Raw genomic sequence first — 24,051 nt, forward strand, 5'->3', positions numbered from 1 at the left:
CCTCTGTGGTAAATTCAACCCCCACCTTCCATCCATAGGAAGAACCTGTCCCCCAACTCTGCACAGAAACAGTCCCCCAGAATAAACCTGCAGGAGAACTCTTGAGCCCGATTCTCATCTGGGAAAGGGCTTGTCTACACAAGGAGTTGTTCCTGCTTAACTGTCCCTGACTAATTCTGTGTGTGGATGCTCTTATTCTGGAATGCCACACGTGGAGTTAATCAGGAACCACTTCCTGTCCAGACAAGCCCTAAAGCCTCTTTAAGGCTGTTTCACCTCACCACGGTGGTGTAAAGTGGCAGGAAAGGTAATTTATGCGCTCTTTAAGGCTAGAGAGGTGTAAAAGGGCCTTACTATAAATGAGAATTGGACCCATTATAGCCTAGTTTGTTTTATTTCCATGTGTTAAGCCATCCCATCCGATAAAAAAATAATACTGAATTAGGATATATTGCCACAACTAATGATAAGAGCATACATTATCATTACAGTACCCTATACTAAAAGCAGAGGGGGGTACGGGAAGGAAGCAAAGCTAGCTGAGTTAGCATGCATCCAGTGAGGTTTATTAAAACAAAATGCCTCGTCATGCCGGGGAACCTACGTGGGACTCACTACCACAGACAGAACAAATCAAATGTTAACAACCTGGGAGGAGGAGCTCTTGCCATGGGCCCGAGCCACGGTGACCATTCCGGATCAAAAGCACAACCCAAGTCAGAACTATGCCCCCGACTTGCAAACTCTTACACACAAGAAAACTTTGGCACGCAAGTACATCCACTTGGTGCGCCCAAGTAACTTTATCCATGTGAGTTGTCCAGTGAGTTCAGTGGTATTATTCATGTACACAAAGTTATATGAGTGTCTGCAAAGTGGGGCCTGTGTTAGTCCCCAGTTCAGCAAAGCAAGTAACTCCATCCCTGTTCGGGACAGCTCTTGATCACATGCTTAATGCGAAGCACATGATGAAGTCCCGTTGATTTTGATGGCACTTGAGCATGTGCTTTGTGGAACAGGAATGGACTTACAGGTGTGCTTAAAGTTAAGCACACGCTTCGGTTGTCTCTGGCCCCCTTTCGTGTTTGCTTTCAGCAGATATATTTATTTATTGCAGAAATGTTTCTCTGAATCAGAACATTTGTGGATGGAGGAAGCAGGAGATGTGATATATCCCAACTTTAGTCAGGCTTTTGATACATGACCCTCTCATAAACAAACGAGAGAAATATAACCTAGACAAACCTACTAGAAGGTTGATGCACAACTGATTGGAAACCTGTACTCAGAGAGAAGTTATCAATGGTTCACAGTCTAGCTGGAAGGGCATATCAAGTGGGGTCCCGCATGGATCTGTACTGGGTCCAGCTCTATTCAATATCTTCATAAATGATTTGGATTATCGCACAGAGTCCATTTTTAAAATTTGGGATGATACCAAACAGGGAGGGGTTGCAAGCACTTTGGGGGACAGGATTAGAATTCAAAATGATCTTGATACATTGGATGGCTCTCTCCCTGTTGGCCACACCCTGCTGCTTGGGGAGAAGGGGCGGGGCCTCAGGAAGAAGGGATGGCCCAGGGGGCAGGACCACGGTTCTGGTGTCAGTCGGCCCCCCCTCACTTTTAGGAGGGGCCACTCACAGCCCTCCAGCCCTTTAAAGCCATGCAGTTCCATGGACCCTTCACAGTTAAGGAGCTATTGAAAAACTGATCGATGTTTGAAAATGCATGTGACTGCATACTTAAATAAAAGCCTATTTACCTCTCTCAGGGCTTGCCTGCCCCCCAAAATCGTATCACTTTCCCTGTACTGCTAAAGTTCAAATCAGTACAACCCCCCTCTAGTGTGGATACAGTTAGACTGGTATGAAAGGGGCTTATACCAGTCTAGCTTATTCCTGTACAGAAAGGGGAATAAGCTAGACCGGTACAAAGCGCCTTTATAACCAGTATAACTGCATCCACTCTACAAATGTAACTATTTTGGTTTAAAAAAAAATCACCCCCTAATCGAAAGAGTTATATCAGTGCAAAACCTGTGTGTAACCCAAGCCTAAAGGTCAGATTCTGCCAGGCCTGCATTTCTCTGCACTGGTTTTTGGGATGAAATCCTGGTCCCACTGACATCAATAGCAAAACTCCCATTCGGGTCACGGTTTCACCCATGGAGGAAGAGGCTACTCCACAGAAGTAAGGTTGCCAGACTCTAGCCCCAAGTTATTAGAAGTAATTAGTGCGGTATTCCTTTAAATTGCTTGAGATGATCAAACCCAAAAAAAAAACCCGCAAGATCCTCTAAAGCCCAAAAACAGCCACAAACGTAAAATTAGAGCAGCCAGCAGTCTCAAAGGGCTAGTCACGGGAGAAAAGATGACTCACTCAAATACATTTTATCATTACAGGGCAGAGGAGAAACAAGAAATGGCAGAGAAAGACAGGTAAATACCCTGCACTTGTCGGTGAGCTGCATGCCATGACGCTGCACCTCAGCACCTGCCTGGTTCATCGTTATCAGTTCTGTTCCATTGAAAACCTGGTGTAATGTTGCCAGAAGTGGTTGAAAATATCGTGATAAAAGCTACCGGGGAAAATCTAGCGAGCAAATCAGCAAGATCTTCAGAAAGAAAAGGAAGGGCACACACTTGGCCATGTCACTTAGCGGGTGCATGCGTCAAGAAGGTTCTAACCCTATTAAAGACCAGTCTGGTCTTAGTATAACCAACAATCCTATTGTGTAGCAGCTCACAAAGTCAATTGCTGCCATCAAACCCCATGCCCCAGTGCTCGTGATTGCTCAACTGTGTGTTCAGGGACCACAGTGAAAAGACAGCATGTTAAAATGCAGATCTCTCCTGAGTCACTGCAGCCAGGGAGCTCTGCCCTAGATAATCCCAGGACTCACCCGGGGACTCGCATATCCAAGGATGTGAAGCCAGGGGCAGAGCGTGTTGTTCTCGGGAACCAAGAGATGTAGGGTTGCCAACTTTCTTTAATTTCTGAAAACCGGACCCTAAAGCAGGAACGCCGGACCCTCTGCCTTGCCCCACCCCCTGCCTCGCCTATTGCCCTGAGGCCCCACCCCCTGCTCCACCTCTTCCCCCGAGGCCCCGCCCCTACTCACTCCTCTCCACCCCTCCCCTGTCACTCACTGCTCTCCCCTCTCCCCCTTCCTCATCACTTGATCCTCTCCACCTCCCTCCCCTCACCAGCTGGCCTCCCTCTGCTCTGGGGCTGGGTCGGGAGCTGCAGTCCCTGACACAGATCCTGCCTGCCCACGAGATGCAGGTAGGAGGCGGTCCTGGCTGAGCAGGGGCTGGCATGGGTTAATGACCCCAATGCCTCCTTCCCCCATGGTAACCAGACTTTTGGTGTCTGGTCAGTACATCTGACCAGACACTGCACAGGTTCCCTTTCGATTGGACCGTCCGGTTGAAACCCGGACACCTGGCAATCCAAGATTTAGTGAGAAAGGAAACGAGGGACTTTTGGAATCCATCCTGTCCCCGCAGAGAAATGAACGTGAGGTCCAGGGTTTTGTTTAAAGCCAGAGATCATTCTGATATTGAACCTGCAGTGCTAAGCGAAAGGAAGCAGGGTCCATGCCCTGGCAAGCCCTGAGCGGGGATAGGAAATTGATTCTACCTTGCTCTTAGCCCAAAGGCAATGAATAAAGGGAAGAGAACTTTACAAAGCTTTATTGCCCCACAGCCGTTCAGCCCCCGTTTTGGGTAAGATTTAATTCCTTATGTCAGCCTGGGACTTTGCCTTTGCCAGTCTCTCCCTCCCATTTACACCAGGAAAAACCCCACCCACATGTGTAGGTCAAAATCTTTATAGACATAAACGTGGCAACAATCTCCTGGAAACAGGAATTTGCAGAGTGGTGCAGCTGACGGGTAGCTCTCTGAAACGCCACCCTCTGAAACTATCAGATGGCCCTTTGGGGAATGACCTCAAAACACAGCTGCGTGATTCCCGGGCATTTTGGAATTGCCCAAGTTAGCGAATTCTCGAAGCCTAGCACCATGCCTTGCTGTGTCACCTCCCCCCAGGTCCCAACTCTGATGAGCCCAACTCCTGTTCTAGAGACTGAAATATTTTCTGTACTGTGGCAGTATAAAGAATACATGGATCAGCTTGATCTTTCGCCATTATTGGTTTTCATCTGTCTGAATAGATTCCTGGCAGTGCTCTTCGACTTCACAGAGCTGGAAACACCCTGTGGTCAGGGACTGGAGCCAGAGAACCACAACGTCACACGGAGTGGTCTCCTGACATTCTGTAGCGATGTTTGTCTTTATGTTGCACCGCTGCAAAGGAAAGGGCCAAATTCTGCTGCCAGGGAAAGCTGGGCAACTCCTTTGAATGCCTGGGTGCAGCTCGGAGCAGAATATGACCCTCCAGCATCATCACATGTGAATGCAAAGCAATGACAAATGTCAGCCTGCAGTGTCAAGACCTGATTGTGTGACTGCTTTGGCTCTGACTCTATTTACCAGAGTCTCTCCTTTCTACTCCTGAAGGGGAAGGTGGGTCTTGCTACTATGCCCTCCCCAGGGTAAGATCAAACCTGGGAGAGTCCACTGGAGCTGCCTGCGTCCCTCCAAAAAACCACACGAGACTCTAGGGCTGTTAGTTGAGGATGACGGGCGTGTCGTGCAGATTTGCTTATTCACTGCGATGTTTGTCTCCCAAGCAGGCCTGCGCTGCCGAGGGAGGATCAGGAAACCAGGTTGGAATGAAACCTACTTCTAATTCGGAATTTAAAATTAAGCCGATGTTCACCGAGTGGGGCCAGGTCTACGCTCAAACGTTGACTCAGCTATGTCGCCCAGGGGTCTGAGAGATCCACACCCCTGCACGATGAAGTTAAGCTGACCTAACCCCTAGTGTAGACGCGCCCTGGCTGGCGTTCCTTAATGCTCCCACCATCCTCAAGCACAGAAACACCTGCTGGAGACACATGCATCTCGTTGATGGAGTTTAACAGCAGAGAAACGTGTGGCCCATTAGGAAGGGTTGGGCTAGCATTAGCGAGTCCTTGAGCTGCTGGGTGGAAACACTGGGCTTTGAATGAGCTTTCGCTGCAGAAAAGTATGTATTATGAGATGCGAAGAGTGGTGAGCCAGGGAACTTTTTATCCTCTCCTGCCCTGCTACCAGAGAGCGAGGCTGGGCCAGTCAGTGTTTGGCCCCGAGTAGCGGCCTGCATTGATTATGTTTAAGGACTGTCCCCCAAAAATTACTGTAACCAGTTAAAAGAAAAGGAGTACTTGTAGCACCTTAGAGACTAACCAATTTATTTGAGCATGAGCTTTCGTGAGCTACAGCTCACTTCATCAGATGTATACCGTGGAAACTGCAGCAGACTTTATATACACACAGAGATCATGAAACAATACCTCCTCCCACCCCACTGTCCTGCTGGTAACCAGTTAGAAATGCTCATTAACATCAAGGATAATACAACCGGTCAAAGGAAACAAACATCAACCCCTAAAAGTCTACTGGACAACACGCATAATGTTTAAAAAGTGGAATAGCTGTAATTTACAGCGCATAAGGGAACGTATAGATCACAGCATAGGAAATACCTAGCATTCTTAAGGGCCACGTTAAATGTGACCATGCCACCCTTTGACATCAATGGACTACATGCATGAATAAGCACAACTTTGAGCAAATAAAACTTTGCAGTTTTGGACCCTCAGTCCTTATTCAGGCAAAATGCCCATTGAAGTGAATAGGAGTTTTGGAAAAGGAATACCGTGATGAGATGGCCTGACGTGTTTGGCTTGCAGAATTTTATGGAGGATTAAACTCACATGTATCCATATTCTTTGGGATGCTTAGCTATTTGGCTTTCAAGGCATAAGATTTATTACAATTTTCCCTCTAAAAATGTCCCTGTCTTTCTCTCTCCTCCTAGCATGTCATGAATAGAAATAACGAGGAATGAATGGAACCGGAGAATGATGCAACCTGGCAGTCACCCACTGTAAATGCCCTTCCTGGTACAAGATCTTGTCATCTTCTCATTCCAACTCCTGTAAGATCAAGGAACCTGCCTCCCCCGTCTCAGAGATGCAAAGTCCTTTAAAGCTTCTGGAAACATTTTATTTAAAGAAAGAATAATCCAATAATAGCACTTTCTAGGACAGGATGGTTTGTGGCGAGAGATAAGCAGTGCAAACATATACAATATTTCCTCTTAGCACGTAAACATCACCCCGTAGTCCATTACAGCCACCAGCTCAAAGAAGAGGTCTATTTTTTTTAATGTATAAACCCCTTCCCTAACTTGCTGCTGGCCAGCACTGTGCAATTTTGCTTTCAATTGTTCGTCAGTTTCCTCCAGGTAGCGATTCCGATGGCCGTGGGCCTATGTTCGCTAACGCAGGAACTGGGAAGAGCAAGTTTTCCTCCCTTACAGATACGGGGTATGTTTCTTCCAGTAGATGTTACGTATCCACCAAGCCTTTGGCCGACACATTTCCCCCATCCCTGGCTCCCGCACCTCGGGATATCCTTGCTGGTCCAGCTCTCTAGCTAACTCATGGTGAAACTTATCTATGAGTGAGTGTGATGATGTTTAATTTGTCCTGTCCCTCTTCATAAGGCTCCCGCAGATAAAAGACTATACTCTGAAAGAAGGCTCCTCTACCTCGGATGCCACCTTAGCCAGAATCCTTCTATACGCACCTTCTCACATCATGGCACAAAGAAAGACCTATTCTTATGAAGGAACCTTATGGACTGGGAAGTTTTTCACACCTCTTCTTTACATAGATGATGACACTGGACAGTCATCCACTCTTTATACCTCCTATTGCAAAAACAAGCTGCTAAATGTTCCTACATTCTCTTCCTGGGTGGTGAGAGTCTTGTCTGAGCAAAGGGCGGATTGCAGCGTGACCAGCACAAACCTAGGTTGGAAAATCTTGCAAATACGAAGACGGGGAATTGTATGGACATGCAGGCGCTCAGCTCAAAAACAATGCAGACATGGTATCGGGACTTTAACACGTGGTTTGGGGGCTCATGAAGATTTCTGAGCAGAGGAGAGAAGAATTTGAACAAGCATAAATCGGGCAACCTAATTTGTAAACCCCTGTCTTAGCCCAGGGTCAGCCTATGCAAACAATGTCACACGTGCACAAGGTAAAACCCCTTATGGATGAGTTCTGAAGCTGAAGAATTATCTGAGAATCTCAGTGGTCGAGACATTTTATAACTGGTGTCCCAGGTGGATCTTATGTACAGAGCCCCAACAGTCCAGCTATTCATTACCATTTGAAATTAATGCCACTTCACTCTGCTGTAAAACCCCACAGGAGGGCAATACTGGCAAAGCAAGATTTTCTGAACAGAGGAATCAGCTTTCTGTAAAATGCAGAGCGTTGCTTTTTATACTTTCCTATCATTAACAATGGCAGAGGAGCAGAGAGTATGCTAGCTAACCATATACTTGCCAATGTTCTTATCTTCTCATGTTCTGCATGTTTCTCCTATATTGTGGGCAGAAGGTTTTCAGTGGGATGCATGACTCTTCAGTCATGGATTTATTTACTGAGCAGACGTATGCATGGAAGGAGAGGAGAACTGCACTGATATCATGAACCACAGAAGAAGAAGATCTTGATGCTTTCTCGTGCAGGCATGTTAAAAAGAAGTAACAATTCATTTGCCGAGCATTCATGAAGCCACCTGGCTTCCTGGAAATTTCACTCTTAGCCAATTGCTGGCATGGAGGTCAGATTTCTGTGCTACAAGCAAAAGAAAGCAGCACTTCAGGGTTTTTGGAATTTGAGTTTTACACTAAATAAGACAAAAAAAAAGAACATTTTGCTCTAACAATTCCAAAAACTCGGCAGTCACTTGGTTTCAAGGCAAGAAGCAGTCATCAGAATATGGGAGGGTTAAGCTGGTCCACAAAGCAGTGTACACTCTCACAAACAGACTGATCCAAAACCCATTGGGGTGCAGAGAAAAACTCCCCCTGACATCAAAGAACTTTGGAACAGACTCAGAATAAATCGTTACAGGTCTTGCTGTAGTACAGAACATGTGAATTCCCCATTCCCATCAGAAATTCAAGGGCCTAGACTTTTATTTTCATTCTGAGAACACTTTCCTGCATTTCAGTGGAAGTCAAGAATGCAATAAACTGTATGATATTGAAGGATGGAAGGGAGTTGTAAAGTCATACCATGGGCAGTTGGGTAGAAAATTAAAGACATGTTTGAAATCCAACCCTAGAAACCTCCACCACATCTGTAGTAACTCCAACACTTCAGCAGAAATGTTCACAACATCCCAGTCAGTGGACTAACACTGTTCTGGCACACCTTCTGCTTGGGGGAAAAACACCCACAGATTTATCTTCAATCTTGGGACCTTGAGAACTAAAATGTTGATCGTGAATAGTAACCACAATAGGTGACCTTTTTGAAACACCATCATTTGCAGCATTAGCAGAGAAACCACAGAAAGGATGGACCTGGAGATTGAAGTATTAGCACCTTATGAGGTAGGTCCTCCAGACTGGGGTTGAGGTTTCAGGATATTAAAATGTACATCATCTATTTCATTTGCACAGAGAGGGAAGGTAATTCATTGAAATGGAGAACGTCAACTTGACTTTCGTAAAATGAGCTAATTTTTTTTTAAAAAATACACTTTCTGGTAGAGCGCTCTTTAAACAGGATATCCTAGATCTTGTTTTAAAATGTGTCGAGAGATTTTCCTGCTTCCCAGCTGATGTCTATATAAGGATCTTTTCAATATGAAAGAAACTGACTGTACAGGAGAAAAAGTGAAACAGACGATACACACAGTGCTGTCAAATGCACAAAGTAAATTTGAAAAAAGAGACAAAAAAGTGTCAATCACTTCTTTCAGCTGTCCCGATTTTAGGTATTACTTGTAACCCTAGTAGCTACAAAAGTCTGAGATGGAAACGTGCCACTCAAGTTGGCAGTATCCCTTTACCAAGATATGCAGCCACATATCTAAGACTGGTATTGACTGCCTTGTGCGATTTTAAAATGTTTTCATACATCAATATAATATAAGATCCCTAGACTGTAAAAATACTCCACACAAAATGGCTGCATTTGTTTTAAAAAGAGCATAATGGGCTGGATTCGACTCTCAATGAAGACAATAGAAAGACTCAGTGAATTTCAAGGAGGGTTGGATTTGGCCCGCCAAAAGAGAGAATCGGAATGGCAGACAAAGTTTCAGAGAGCGCAGGGATCTGGTATAACCGCATAGGCCTGGAGTCCTCAACCAGTTGTTTAAAAACTACAACAAAACATGCTTTAGTAATAACACTTCACGAAGTGCCATCATACTGGACAGCTCTACTTCTTCGGTAGTTGAAGGCATTTAACATACCTGGGCCTCACAGCAGAACTAAGATGTGCAGGTATCTGCTGTAAGTTACAAATTGTCACGTGGCATCACGTAATGCCATGTCAGAAGTCTGGTGGCATTACTCAAGCTCCACTCTTGATGTTAACGATGTCCTTAGAAGCCTTTGGTGTATTTATTTCCGTGCATCTTCACTATTACTCTCTGCTGGAGAAATCTATCGATGTTGATAACAATATTACTTACCGAGGCAAAATGGATCTGCCATTCAAAACGGTTACACCTGGATGTGATGCTGCTATATAGAATACCAACTGAAAAGAGTGCTGGAGGTAGGGCAAGAGATTTCCTTGCCATTGACTGAAAGAGACCTGACAGTGAGGACTTTAGTGCCTTGTCTATACTAGAAAGGGTTTAATGGAATAGCTACACGGGTATAGTTACACTAGCAAAAAACTCTCGTGTTCCTGCAGTTTTTCAATCAGGTCCCCAAACAAAATCAGCTAGACCAGCAGAAGCAGCAACTGGCGGTTTAACTGCATCTACTTTAGGGCTTTTGCGGGTCTAAAAATGTAAAAATTGCATGATTACTATACCAGAAACACGTCTAGTGTAGACCTGGTCTTATTCCTGCCTTGTAAAGAACCTCTGAAGAGTAGCTGTTTTGACTTACGAATGCTCTGTATGATACCAAGTAACAGGTGTTATCAAACACATTTTCCTGGGTGAGGCAACTCCTGGACTTGTGTGCATTAGTTCCAATATTGAGTCCATCCAGAGCACCATTTTTGACGGAGGGAAAGGGTATCTTACATCTGTGGCACCAGCTCCAAGAACAACAAGAAGGTATTGCGCTCACAGCTACTAGTGGTTGAATTCTACCATCCATGTCATGGAAAACCATAAACTAAAATAATCAGATTCTGGTCTTTATATCGAGATAGTTAAAGGGCAGAGTCTAAAACATCCTAATTCAATTTTTAATGTATCATGCATACTCCCTAAGAGCCTGCTCCAAAGTCTATTAAAGTCAATGGGGCTCTTTCCTTTGACTTCAGTAAACTTTGGATATGGGCCATAGTGAAGGAAACTTTTTTGTTTGTTCGTTTAACAGCTTCAGTGATTTCTCTCCAATCTACTTGTTGTTCTGCTGTATTTTACTGACATCCCAACAAAATCAGTAGAATGAGGTAGACATGATCAGTCCTTCTAAACTGCAGATATTTTTTCCAGGGTTAAGCAGCAGTCATCAACAGGGTTATGCAATCAACCTACTGTGTCCTGGCATTGTTTGAATGTCTCCAAATTCAGGACTATCCAATAGTTTTTGTTTTGGTCCACAAGACACAGGACCCGAAATGGACAGAGTCTGGGATCTAATCAGGTTAGAAAACGAATTCAATTTCTTCTCTACAGTCCTGTGTAAATCTGAGCATCCGTTTAGAGCATACCTCATGGCAATTTTTCCATCTACTTTTTCCAAAGACTCTTTGCTTACAGATGTGTCTACATGTTGGTAGAGAAAAACAATATTCCTAAGTGTTCAACATTCTTAAAAGCAACACTCGTCTATTTCACCGTCCCGGCTAGGGAAAAAGAACAGAGTTAATACAAGAATGGTTGCTTTAAACTGATATGGGCTTGACAGCAGGAGAAATAAACAGGCAAGATTGCTTTAAAAATGCAGACACACGTTTTCTTTTGTATTTCCATACTAACTGGCAATCAAAAATATAGCATGCTACTGTGAAAGTGAATTTTGAAGCCACCATAAGAGGGGGTTATAATCAATCTCAGTTTTCTTCCTTTGCAGTGCGCCCTCCCGCCCATACCTATGTGTAAAAATGTGTGAACTGTCATTTTTCTAAAGTGTTTGAATTTAGGTGGTTTATGCTAGAAGACCTAGACGATTGTTAACTATGTATTATTATTATTTTTTGCTTTGTATTCTGCCATACAAATCTGTGGATATTTAATTAAAATCAGAATGACCCTTAAAGGAAAATGCCTCTCCTACATTTTGAGTGCATCTAATTTCACTGTTACATGTTTTGATGACAATGTGGCCTTAAATGTAAAACCCGGAGAAGAATCTCAGTTTCTTTGGATTAAGGACCATTTTCTCCTATAAAACAAGTCACAAGGTGCCAGATTTCTAATGCTGAGACTGCAAGGTGAATCTCTCAAAATGCTCTCACTAAAAATATAGTAACTTTCCTTTACTATATCAATAACACTTTGCTTCAGAAGCGGCTCATGGAAACACTGTCCCATTAGCTTCGCGTCACCTACTCTGTGAAGAACCATACTCTGCCACGAAAACTAAAATTTGAGAAGACCTGTTCTTTGTATATTTCATTTGCAGCCTAATTGACATAAATGCTTCACCATTCAGTCACAAGAGAGTCTGTTATAAACCAGCATATATATCTAAGATGTCAGGATCCTAATTTGAATGCTAAAAACATTTTTAAATTAGATATTTGCATGAACATAAAATGTAAATTAATGTCGTCGTAAACCAAACATTGTTGGATGTATGTTGTGAAAAACTTACCATGAAATCCATAGCATTTAATGTGGGTACAACCTACTATGGCTACATTTGGGTTACACGGGAGCAGAAATGGAGAGCAGAATTTGAGCAGAATGGGATCCATTTTTTTTTTAATATTGATTTACAGAGCGTCTATCACTGTAACCGCTCTATATAACAACTAACATTCTTCTGATAATTTGTCTGATCCCATCTCTGATTTTAAATTATATTTCTCTCCAGAGAGCTGGTACGAGCAGATGAAATACTGCGCTTAGAGAGTGGTGTTTTAAAGCTGAAGGCAAGTTGGAGTTGGAAGTAATAGTGTACAAACTTCTTGTTTTGTCTATTTCCAGAGATGTAACCATGGTATGCTGATTGAAGTAATGTGTGTAACATGCTGTCTGAGACAAAACCACTGCCTCAGGGGCAGGGTCACATGTTACTAGGATCTGAATCACTTCTAAAACATTTCAAGTGGCTCTTCACCAGATTGTTACTAACCTCACTGTTTTGCCAGCAGAAGAATTTGGGTCAGTGGTGACAAAAAAGGAGGCCAGGAATCCTGGGTAAGTATGCAAATCACACATCCTGACAGCAAGGAATGTGACCAGCACAACAGATAAAGTTCGAAAGCTCCCCCACATTATGACTACACAGTGCAGCTGAAACAGGATTAACTGCTACTCTACTGAAGAAACAAAGTGTTGCAATCAGAAGGCAAAATGTCCTTTCTCGGAAAAACACACACGGTTTGCGCAATCTTTGCTGTATTTTTCCATAAACGACACTGATTTCTTCTATGCAGCAGACTGCTTTAGCGAGTTTATATTCTTGTTTAGTATTTATTAAGCACTGCCAGTATTCTCTGCACCAGAACTAAAAAAATGACCATCTCTGGGACAAAAAACGTAGTCTGAAAACTGGCGCATAGAAGAGGAGATTCACTGGAAAGCTCAGAAACCCTGTGGGGATATTGAATTGTACTGGGGTTTAGGGGGGAATTAGGTTGCTCATTTCACTTAACCTGGGAAATACTGGGAAACACAATACTGGGATTGTGAAACAGATGACTTTGCTAATATTTTCCTTAGGTGCACATTTGCCGGCCATCACTCCCTTCCTACATAAAAAGATAACACGCACCGGCAGGGTCTACACATAGGTCAACATAGCTATGACACTCTGGGGTGTGAAAAATTCATACCCTTGAGTGCCGTAGTTAATCTGAGCTAACCCACGTGTAGCGGGGTGGTCTCCCCACTCCGGCTCTGACGGGGTTAAAAGCAGCCCTGGAGAGGGCTGTGGCTGGGAACAGCTAGGCTGATGGGGGGAAGCAGCCACAGTGGGGGCCACGTCCCAGTCAGGGCCCAGCTGGCCCTGATAAGAGGGCTGGGGTCCAGAAACTGAAGGAGTCTCACTCCAGCCCTGGAGTGGGAAGGGCTGCTGCCTGGGAGCAAGGTACCTGAAACGGAGAAGTGCTGGAGAAGGGCAAAGGGAGCTGGGGCGCTCCAGTCTGGTAAACCCCCAGGCTGCAGGCCTTGTTAAAGTCCCAAAAGCTACCGGGGCTGCAGAGGGGCAGCCCGGGGATAGGCAAAGGCAGCAGATCCTAACCCCTTGCCAGTGATGATTGGCCCTTACAGACTGCAGCCTGCCCCAGCGAGCGGGGGCTAGATGATGACTGGCAGTAGCCACTGAGGCAAGGTGGGTTTAGAGGGTTGGGGGTTCCCCTGGGAGGGGAGACTCAGAGTGAGGGGGTTCTGCTGGGGAACCCCAAGGGAAAAAGGACACCGGGGTCCAGAAGGGACACGGGGACAGCAAGACACTGGCCTGCAGAGGCCGCTCCGGGCTGGAAGAGCTAATTCCCAAGATGACCAGCAGGAGGCACCATGCCGGTGAGTCGTCGCAGCGCTTCACCGCGGTGTAGACATGGTTGGAGGTTGATGGAAGGATTCTTCCATCAACCTAGCTACCATCATTTGGGAAGATGGATGACCTGCATCAACAGAACAACCCCGTCCAGTGCTGTGTGAAGCGTCTATGCTATGGCAGCATAACTTCCGCCCTGTCGTACTGCCCCTAACGTAGATGTGGCCTCAGGGACAGTAAAAGACTAAATCTTAATGAGAAGGCCACAAAAGGAAATTAAGTCCAAGTCAGTAAGCTCCTTCCGGTCATGTGTCCATCTTGACCCTAGAAGTAATACCCCATGGGGGGTGGGTCTTAGGGTGACAGGTGGGTGGGATCTGACAGGTCAGGGACGGGGCCAACGTTTGATTGATGGTAAGCCCCTTATACTACTAAGCTCTGCCATAATCAGCACTTGCCAAAGCACTGTAGGAAACAATCCTGCCAGGCTCTGGGATAGACTAGATGACTTAAAAGTAATCTTAGACAGATTAGATTTTTATGGGTAAATGTTGGAAAACGTCCATTTCACCGTATACACACAAACCAGCGAAAAATATTTCCATTGATGAGGATTGAAATGTAGAGACAGGCAAGATAAGAAAAATGCTAAGGACATTTACTTAGTATATTTGGACATGTGATGTTGACTCCCCCTTACTCCCAATTTCATGTAACCATGAACATTTAAATTGATAAAAATTGGAGGGAAAAATGCTTAAAAATAAACATATTATCCATCAAAATTACAACAAAATAAAAATCAAGTTCTGCCAATCCTACCTAAAAGATTGTGTCTGTCGCTAAGGTCTATGAACCGGCCCACATGGGGTAGATGAAAGGTTTGAGTCCCTCCTTTCCTTCTCAATCAAAAGTCACTTATTGTGGTTTTGCCTTCTGCCTGTTTAGAGAGAGCATGTAGTTGGACATTTAAAACAGGCTTCTCTGGTGGAGGCATTAATGAGACGTAGAAGAATGGCACGTCCTATTATAGCTCAAATCCAAATCTGCCATTTTAACCCAAAACTACACTGTGTGGCAAATCTTGCTCAGTTTAGTTTCATTAAAAGGGAAGCAAGTCCACAGACATCTATAACTTTAAGCAAGAAAAATATCACGCCAGACCATCCGAAAATTCATAAAGCATGATAAAAACAAAGCTTTGCCCCCCAAAACATATACCAACTACTATAGAAATCATTTCATTCTCAAGCCTTAAAGTGACACTTCAACATTTCCCATAATCTTCGAGGAGTTTTGAAACCCTTTCTACCCAAATTCCCACAAGAAAAGAGCTAAGTTCCACCCCAACCACCACCACTGAAAATTCACCTTCACCCCACCTGTTTTATGTCAATATTGTTTATTTTAAAATTAAGGTAGCCCAGGAATGAAGCAACATGTTTGATGATGTACATTATTATCAGATATATGTCATGATAGATGTTTTCAGCCTAACACCCCATGCACAAGACAAGATTCCCTGCCCCAAAGAGCTTACAATTATACACCGTTAATACCATGAGTAAAGAAAATTTCAACACTAGGGGAGATTAATGAAGTGACAATGCAAATGGAGAGAGGGAAAGCCTTCAACGGAGTGTTATATGTTTTTTTTCGGTGCGTCACATACCGGAACTTTGGGCTGTGCTCGTTAGCTTCTTGGGGTATTTGCGACATTTTGTGTATTTGACTTTTAGTCCTACTATAGGCAAGAGAAGTCAGGGGCCCTGGGAAGCATGAGAGTGGAGATTCATGAAAGAACACTGACTACAGAAGAGAGCTTTGAGAAGGGATCCAAAGGAGGAGAACAAGCTAACACGTTGTTGTTACAAAATTCATTGTTGGGTTATTTTCCTTTTTAGTTCCTTGGAAAAAGCACCACGTTCTATATAAAATGATCTGCTTTCACATACAATTCAAACCAGTTCCAAAATTTTAACTATCAAAATATTTGAACCCCCTTAACTATTTGTAAACATTCTTAATACGCAAGTAACATAAGGAGAGGTAACATATTCCTTATCTGTGTGAGGAGGGTTGGTGGGAGATATTTGTAGGAATAAAGTGTCAGTAAATAGACAATTTACACACAGGGAAGAAAAAGGAAGTTTCAGATGATCCAGCAAATAATGATACATTGAGAAATGTCATTAGTGACGTTTTAATTAAAACTTTACATGTGTTATGTTTGAAATACGACTATGCAAACACCAGATTACACGAAACTAATGCACTACATTGGTATTTTTATCTCTGGCGCAGCTTCCCAGCCCAGGGGTGCAGGGCAGAGGACAAGTGCAGTGAGCGTGGGAAAAGCTACATGACCCTAGATCCAATTTTGGGGGAGATCCTCAGCAGGTCATAGCTCCTACTCCACTGAAATGGGGCTATGACGATTCACCCAAGCGGAGGATCTGCCCCCTTGACTCCCCACTGCAAATGTTGTGCTGTGCTTAAAGTGATGGGAGTACGTTGGGAAACACTGATCTAGGCCTATGGGTGACATGTGCAAACCACTCAACCTGCGCATGTTGTTTGCGACCGTCCATAGACGTATATCATTGGGATGGGCAGACTTCCTGTTCTCAGTGGCTCAGATTCTGAGTGTGTTTGTATTGCCCGGTGATTCTCTAGAAGACGCAGTACACAAAATACTACGCAACCAGATGCTACAATAATTAGTGCTGTGTAAAAGCCCAGCAAGAATCCTTCTCTTCCCTCTTCTCCAAGCTGCAGAGTTAATTACAGCCCTGCCAAATTCTTGAGGAAGGCACACGCCCAGTTGGATTTTAGGACATGGTTTATTATGTGGCCATCTTGGTCTGGATAAGAACAAGGAGACCTCCATGTTGTGACAGTTTCTTGTTCCCCTATTCTGGGCAAAAGGCAGGAAAGTGAAAAGAGTGGGAATAAGTTGTTGCTAAATAACTGGTTTCTATATAAACAAACGAAGGGAGGGGCCAGGGGCTCTTGAGTGCTGGAATCTTTGGGGCTCAGGTGTCTAAAAGTTCTCTCTCTGTGGGGTGGTACACCCTCCCACATTGGTTACTGGCCTGCAGTAGGTCCCGAGAGACTTTGATGCATGCATGCCCTCTGCTGGAAGGGGAAACTATAGTGACCTGGCCGGACCTGGAGGCCAAGCCACGAAGCATTATACCATTAGGACAGACAAACTGGGTCAGACCAATGGTCCATTTAACCCAGTATCCTGTCTTCCAGTGGGCAGTGCCAGATGCTTCAGAGGGAATGAACAGAACAAGAAATCATTGAGCGATCCATCCCCTGGGGTCCAGTCCCAGCTTCTAGCCATACAAAATTATTAGAAATCTAAAAGAGATCATTAAATCCTTAACAAGATGTCACCCAAAATGCCCCAAATAGTGGTTAAAATGTGGTTCTCCAAAGACCTCCAGCAGAACGGGATCTGGTAACATCTCCCTCCTCGCACCAAGCATAGAGCCCCTTGTAACAATAGGGTCTACAAATTTACCCTGATGAATGAATTTAACCTATGACTGACCAGTGCCAGCTGACTGGGGCTCGCACTGTGGGGCTGTTTCATCGCTGTGTAGGCTTCCAGCCTGGGGCTGGAGCCCGAGCTCTGGGACCCTCCCACCTTGCAGGTCCTTCAGCCCAAGCCCAAATATCTACACTACAAATACACAGCCCCACGAGCCAAGTCCGGTTTTTACTCACAGTGTAGACACAACTTCGGAGTCCTTTTCCCAGCCCTGAAGAGGAGCTCTGTGGTGGCTCTCTCACCAACAGACGTTGTCCAGTAAAAGAGGTTACCTCACCCGGCTTGTCCCTTTATACGGGGGTAATTAATGGCTTTACTGCACAGCTGCCCTAGAGCGTGAACTCGCTGCTTTCAGGCCGTCCACACTCATTTAAACACAAACCCACCCTCCTATCCGAGCTAATTCTTCATAGGAGACGTGACAGCATCGCTCTCACTCAATCCCACGATCGACACTTACAAGGCCGTTGCTGAGTCAAGGCTCCCAGCTGTACCTCGGTCACGCGCGGTCAGATGGAAGCGGGTCCTATAGGCACCGCAACGTGGGTTCAATCAAATCACGAGGGGCAAAACAAACACACACGAGATCCAGGACTATAACACACGAGCTCACCCCAGACCCTGCCTGGGCCGTTTTGCCTCGGACATCCCCAGGGTTCAGGTCAAAGCAGCTAGAGCATCAGCATCAGACCCCTTGGCCTGAGGATGGTCTTAGGGGGTTATTTCCTCCCCTCCGCCCCCCAGCAACTTTGGGGGTTGGGGCACTCAGGCCTGCGGAGATTCAGACTCTGAAGCCCCAGCACTCTGCTGATGGAGGTGCTTTTCATCCCCTAGCTGAAGCAGGTCACGCTGTGGGGCGAGGGCGAGGGAGGGCAGGCGGGGGGGGAGGGGAAGGAACCTGCTATTAATAGCAGTAGGGAGTTGCATTCTTCTTTCTACCCAACTTTGGTTAAAGCTTTCAGAGGCTGGCACAGCGTCAGAGGTGGCCGATCTTATTCAGCTCAGCTCTGCCCGACCTAGCCAGTGAAAGAGCTACGTGCTTCCCTGCCATGCTCCTTTCCCAGCCCCTCCCATCACAATATGTTCCCAGGATCCGGGGGGCTCGGATACCCGGGTGATGGCCCCAGTGTAAGAATCTAACTAGAATAGGACAGAGCACAAGTAAGATGTGCCTGAGAGGTGACAACCCTCCCTTGCCACCCCCTTAGGTGTGTGAATCGCCTGGCTCCCTGCCCAGCCCCATATGTTCTAGTTATTATGAAGAATGTACCTGGACCCACAAAGGCTTGGAGAGCATTTGGACCCAGGAGTTTAGTTAGGGGCACAGCAAAGAGATGGAGGCCAGGTGGAAAATTCAGACCTAGATCCAAATTCTGACCTACCTCCATCCCCGAAAGCTTGGGTCTATTCAGACCAGGGGGTTGGTTCAAGTCAGCCTCAGATGATGATGATTAGGAAGGAGATTCCCTACAGACAGGATCCCCTGTAACAAGATCCCTTTGCTCATGAAGATCAAGAGTTGTCACGCTATCCTGACGACCAGGGAGTTAACAATCCTTAGCTCTGTTAACTCACAGACCTCACAACAGCCCTGGGCATGGCGGTCCCATTTCACAGACTGGGAACCGGCTGGCCTAGTTCTCCCTTGCTGGGCACCTAGCATCATTATGTACAGCAGTGCAGAGCGGGCGGGGAGGGGTGAAATGCTACGGCCAGCATCAGCAGGGGGAGCGTTTGCTTTGTGCTAGTGGAAATAACTACACCAGGAGCAGGGCCGTGGGGAACGAGGCCCGGGGTGGAAAAGTGACTTGCCCAAGGGCAACCTGGGTTTGATGCAAAACCCACTGATGTCAACAGACTTTAGTGGGCTTTGGCTCATGCACCTGTGGCAGAGTGGAAATGGGCCCAGGAGTCCTGACACCCAATCCTGAAAGCCCAGTCAGCAAGAGTCTAGTAATAAATAGTCCAGAGGTTCTCCTTTCCCACTAGTTACCTCCTCCACTGTCTGTCTCTCACACACTCATTTAAATCCCTTTCAGACACTAGCCTTTTTACCAATGGCCACGCAGTTGCCTGCCCCCTCCATCCCCTAACAGGAGGGACAGAGCAGCAGCGGGTACCAAGCAGCTGCCCGATGGAACCTGTGGAAGACCCTATGCCACTGGTCCAGCCCCATTCCAAAGCCACCAGGGAAGAGTACATCCCTCGTTTCATGGGCATCTCCAAGGAAACGCGGCGGAGGATGGGGCGAGTACCGTTTATGGGATGGGGTCCGGGGCCAGCAGGGTGGGGACACACACGCACACCTCGGATTTTACGGAGCGGAAGTAAAAGGCCGGCTCCGGCTCCCAGGCAGGTCAATGGCAGTTTGACCCTTTGTGGAGGAAGTCTCTGAAAGCCCCTGCAGAGCGTCCGGCGCCTGAACCGCTGGCAATTAGCAACGGCGGAAGCCAGCTCCAGCAGGCTCCAGGGCACCAGGGCACGTCTGGAGGACACCAGGGGGCTTTGGCACGAAGAAGAGGGCAGGACGTCCAAACACTCCACCGGTGTAATCGGGGGGAGTTTTCTCGTTTATGCCCCGCGAGGCCAGCACAGCGCGCTCTGCAAATCCAGCCCTACCTCGGCAGCGACACAGCCTAGAGGCATTTGCCCCCGCGAGGGCAGGAAATGCCCAGTGGGGCAGATGGCTGGTCTATGCGACCTCCTGGAGATCAGTTGGATTTGCAGAGAGGAAGAAGGAAACGGAGGCAAACCAGCCTCGGCCTGCTGGAGAGCTTGCGGCTGGGCAGTACCAATGGAGGCCGCGCCTTTGGCCCAGCCGGGGGTGCACCCACGTCACCCGTCTGGATCTGCCACAGAAGACAGGCCGAGGGGGACTGGTGACCGCAGGACGGAGGAACTAACCATCTGCTCACTTTGCACCAGTGCCCTGCCTCTCTCTCTTACCTCTTGCTGCAGGGGCCACGAACACTGGCGCAATGGGCCACCCGGGCCGGTTTGAAAAGTCTTTCCCCACCTCTTATTCCTGAGCCCAAGAGTGCCAGGAGAGAATGGGAGAGGCACAGAAAATGGCTGCAACTCAGCTCTCTAGCGAACGCCTGGGGACCGCTGGCTCCTCTCTGCCTACCCGGCAGGAGCCCCCGGAGTTGTCCCTCCAGACCAGCCCTGGTCCTAGGCTGAGTCTACACCAAAGAGCATAGTCAACCGAGCTCCATACACCTGAGTGGCGTAGTTAAGCTGACCTGGTGTAGACAGTGCTACACTCCCAGCCACCTCGCTACCACAGCCTGAGGAGGTGGATTAACTCCAGTGATGGGAGAACCCCTCCCGTCGGTGTGGGTAGTGCCGCTCTGCCAGGCTACGTGTAGACACAGCCCTGCCCTCTCCCCAGGGGGAGATCAAAGCCAGGTACTCACTGCCTGCTGGCTGATGTTCGGGTTGAGCCTTTTACCCCTACCCCAGCTATAGAGCAGAGCAGCATGTGGCTAGAAAGTGAAGGCAGGCTCCAGGGGCAGTCAGGGGGTGCAGGCAGACAAGGCAGCCATTTGATTTGTTCAGCTGGTGTGGGAGTGGGTTTGTGGCATGTGTTGGGCGTGACTTGAGGAAAGGGCAACGTCCCATGAGATTTCCAGGCAAGGCAAAGACAGGGAATGGCTCAGTCTGCCCAGCCTGGCCAAAGTGCTGATTTATGCAGATGGAGAGGAGTCAGATGCTCCTTCCTCCTGAAGAAGGGACAGCTTCCCCAGCTAGGAAAGTCAGGACCTGGGAGATATTGCACCTTCCCCAACCAGCCGTGGGCCAGAATGACTCAGCCCTCCTGACCCAGCTGCCTCGGGATCCTACAACAGAGCTGGCATGGGACAGCTCCTTGCACGTGCAGCAGATGTCACTCCTGAAATCTTTAGGCAGCGTGGCCTAGCAGTGTACCGGGCACTGTACCAAGAATCAGCATCCCTGGATTCTCTTCCTGGCTCTGCCACCAAGCTGGTCTGTGACCATAGGCCGGTCACTTGCCCCCGCTGTTCCTGTTTCCACTCCCACCCTGTGGGTATTTCGATTGGAATCTCATTGGGGGGGGAGGGGTCGATACAGCGCCAATCTCAGCTGGGCCCTCCCAGTGCTACTGCAACGTAACTAATCATTTTGGAGGGGCAGCTGCAAACTTCTGCAATCTTCACAAATGCTTTAATTGGGGGAGTCATTAGAATTAAGTGGTTGGGTCCCATTTAAATCCCAAATTTAGGTTTTGTAAAAGAAAAATAAGTTCCCGTTCAGGCACTTGGACCTACCAGGGCAGAGCCCAGCACCAGTGCAGCACCCCGAGGGACTTGACCCCTGTGGCTCGGAGAGCAAATCCCGCCCTGTGGTTTTAAAACCAAGAACTAATAGGGAAGTTTCTGTGTTTTCCTTCTCCATGGAACCAGGGCTTTGTGTTTTCTTTTAAACTCTGGAGAGATGAAACTAGCATCCATCAAAGGGCAAACATTTCATGAGAGTAGGAGAGCAGCCCTCAAAAAGAAAACAACTGGGCAATTTGAGGGGCACTTTATAAAATCCACTCGACCCACAGCAGGATCCAGATGCGTTTGCTCATGAAATCTACTGGGTTCCAAGTAACACACACACACGATTGATGGGCAAGGGGTTAGTGTGCTAACTTTGAATTTGGGAGACCTGGGTTAATTTCCCTGCTCTGCCAAAGACTTCTGGGGTACATCTATTCTACAATTAGATGCGAGCACAGCCCGTGTGAACATACCCGCTCTAGCTAGATCACAGCTAGCTTGAGTAACAACCGCCGTGAGGCTGCAGCCACACGGGCTAGCCCTGTCTGTTCAGGACCCTGGTTCCATACTCCAGCAGCCACTCCTCAAACTAGCTTTGATCTACCTGCTGTAATCACCCCCCCTTGATTGCAGTGTAGACACAAGAACAACCATCATGGGTAAGACCCATGGTCCATCTAGCCCAGTGTCCTGTCTTCTGACAGTGGCCAATGCCAGGTGCCCCAGACGGAATGAACAGAACAGGGAATCATCAAGTGATCCATTTCCTGTTGCCCATTCCCAGCTCCTGGAAACAAAGGCTAGGGCCACCATCCCTGCCCATCCTGGCTAATAGCCATTGATGGACCTATCCTCCATGAACGTATCTAGTTCATTTTGAACCCTGTTATAGTCTTGGGCTTCACAACAAAGTCTTAGTGTCTCTGTAGAGAGGGAAACTGGGGCACAGTCCTACCCCACAGCAGGGAGATGGGGATAAATACAGATACTAGGGTAGCAGGGCTGTGTAAGGATCATAGATAGATCAGGGTGTTGGTGCAGATGCCTTGGTAGTTATGAGTACCTCCAACCAGTTTAGTTCTAGCCGGTCTGGGCATTGCATCTCCCAGTCAAAAAAAATTAATAAAAATCGTAACACAAGGAAAATTGCAGTGGATAATTATGGGAAATGCTGAAATCCTTGCCGATTTCTCCGCTGCTACCTAGTGGCTGAATTCTGAAAGGGCCAAAGTCAAAAGTCTGTCAGCTGATCTTTCTCTGGCTATTTCCAAAGGGCAGCACCTGGCAGGCCGGCAGGTAGTTCGGAAAGTGGCAAGAGACTGGAACTTGCTGAACCTCTCAGCTGCCTTATGCCAAAAGGACCCTTGCCGATGCTGCCCCGTAGCAACGAAACACCTGCTATTAGATTCCAGCCCAGAGTGAGCTGCTGGCCTGCAGGAGGAAAGGGAAGATATGGAGAATGAAAACTCAGCCCTGAATAAAACAGCCTTTGAGCCTCGTGATGAGCTAAATCTTGGCCCCACTGAACAGCATGGGGGCCTGCGGAATGAAGCATCAAGTTAGAACATCCAGCTAGAAAATTCAAACAGTCACAGATTAATTTGGGATTAGACTCACCCAACCTGATTCCCCAGCTGCTTATGCTGGTTTGCAACCTGTGTCCCTTCCATGGAGTTACTCCTGATTGACACCACTGTCCGAGACAGCAGAATCAAGCCCATCTCTACCAAAATTGGATCGAACAAGGTCCCCGAAACCAAACTCCTTTGCGGATCTGGGGCCAAATTCTTCAGGCACAGGCAATGCAAATCAGCCCCTGCAACCCACACCCCGGCAGGGGGCAAACAAAAGGAGTGGCTTGTTTAAGTCTGGGGCACTGGGCACCAGCAACAGCCCATCTGCACATCCCAACCAGGGAAGGAACACACTGGTCAGATTCAGACGCCCAACCGGGGTTACTCAGCTGGAGGGCCTGGCCAGTTAGCGAGGGGAAGCAGGAAGAGGTGCTGTGATAGGGAAGATAGAGGTTTTTCCATCCCTGGGCAGGAGACAACTGGAATGAGTCACGCCTGCCTCCCATGTACTTCAAGGCAGGATATTACCCTCCTCGTCCCCCACCCCCGCTCTGGCCTATGCTACTGCAGCCCTTAGGGAAGGGGCCCAGGACGCAGCCCTCCCCACTTGCAGCAGGTGAGGCCAAGCCACGCAGCCACAGGTCTCACCCCAGCACCAGGGCAGGCAGGTACCAGGGTAAGACCGAAAACCAGGGCAGCAGCCTGGAGGCAAAGCCTGGGGCCTTGTCTTTAAGAAAGGGAGACCAGTGCCCTCTAGTGGCAGCCGGCCTCTGTTACACACTGCACGCCCCCAGCTTGCTCCACACGGCCAGCTCTTAGGGGATTTAAGCAGCTCGTCACAAGACAG

General features: G+C 47.2%; 1 protein-coding gene and 1 long non-coding RNA gene across 6 annotated transcripts in view; one reads left to right on the forward strand and one right to left on the reverse strand.

Moving 5' to 3' along the window:
* The window catches only part of ATCAY (ATCAY kinesin light chain interacting caytaxin), a 38,126-nt gene extending 26,744 nt beyond the window's left edge, over window positions 1–11,382 (forward strand). For 3 of the 5 annotated variants that reach the window (XM_048831200.2, XM_048831204.2, XM_048831203.2), the window contains 3 exons: window positions 2,406–2,441; window positions 4,700–4,735; window positions 5,932–11,382. In XM_048831200.2, coding sequence (XP_048687157.1) covers window positions 2,406–2,441; window positions 4,700–4,735; window positions 5,932–5,941 — 82 coding nt within the window. In that variant the 3' untranslated portion in view covers window positions 5,942–11,382. The remainder of the gene's footprint in view (window positions 1–2,405; window positions 2,442–4,699; window positions 4,736–5,931) is intronic. The other 2 variants (XM_048831201.2, XM_048831202.2) reach the window with 2 other exon arrangements.
* A 4,587-nt stretch (window positions 11,383–15,969) lies between these two features.
* On the reverse strand, window positions 15,970–23,759 carry LOC142070127 (uncharacterized). The gene is made up of 2 exons (XR_012666096.1): window positions 17,521–23,759; window positions 15,970–16,694 (listed from the first exon to the last, which is right to left on the reverse strand). It is a non-coding gene; the product is annotated as an uncharacterized LOC142070127 (long non-coding RNA).
* Between the last annotated feature and the right edge of the window lie 292 nt (window positions 23,760–24,051).

The sequence above is a fragment of the Caretta caretta genome, chromosome 25 (genome assembly GCF_965140235.1).
Source record: "Caretta caretta isolate rCarCar2 chromosome 25, rCarCar1.hap1, whole genome shotgun sequence".
NCBI lineage: Eukaryota > Metazoa > Chordata > Testudines > Cheloniidae > Caretta > Caretta caretta.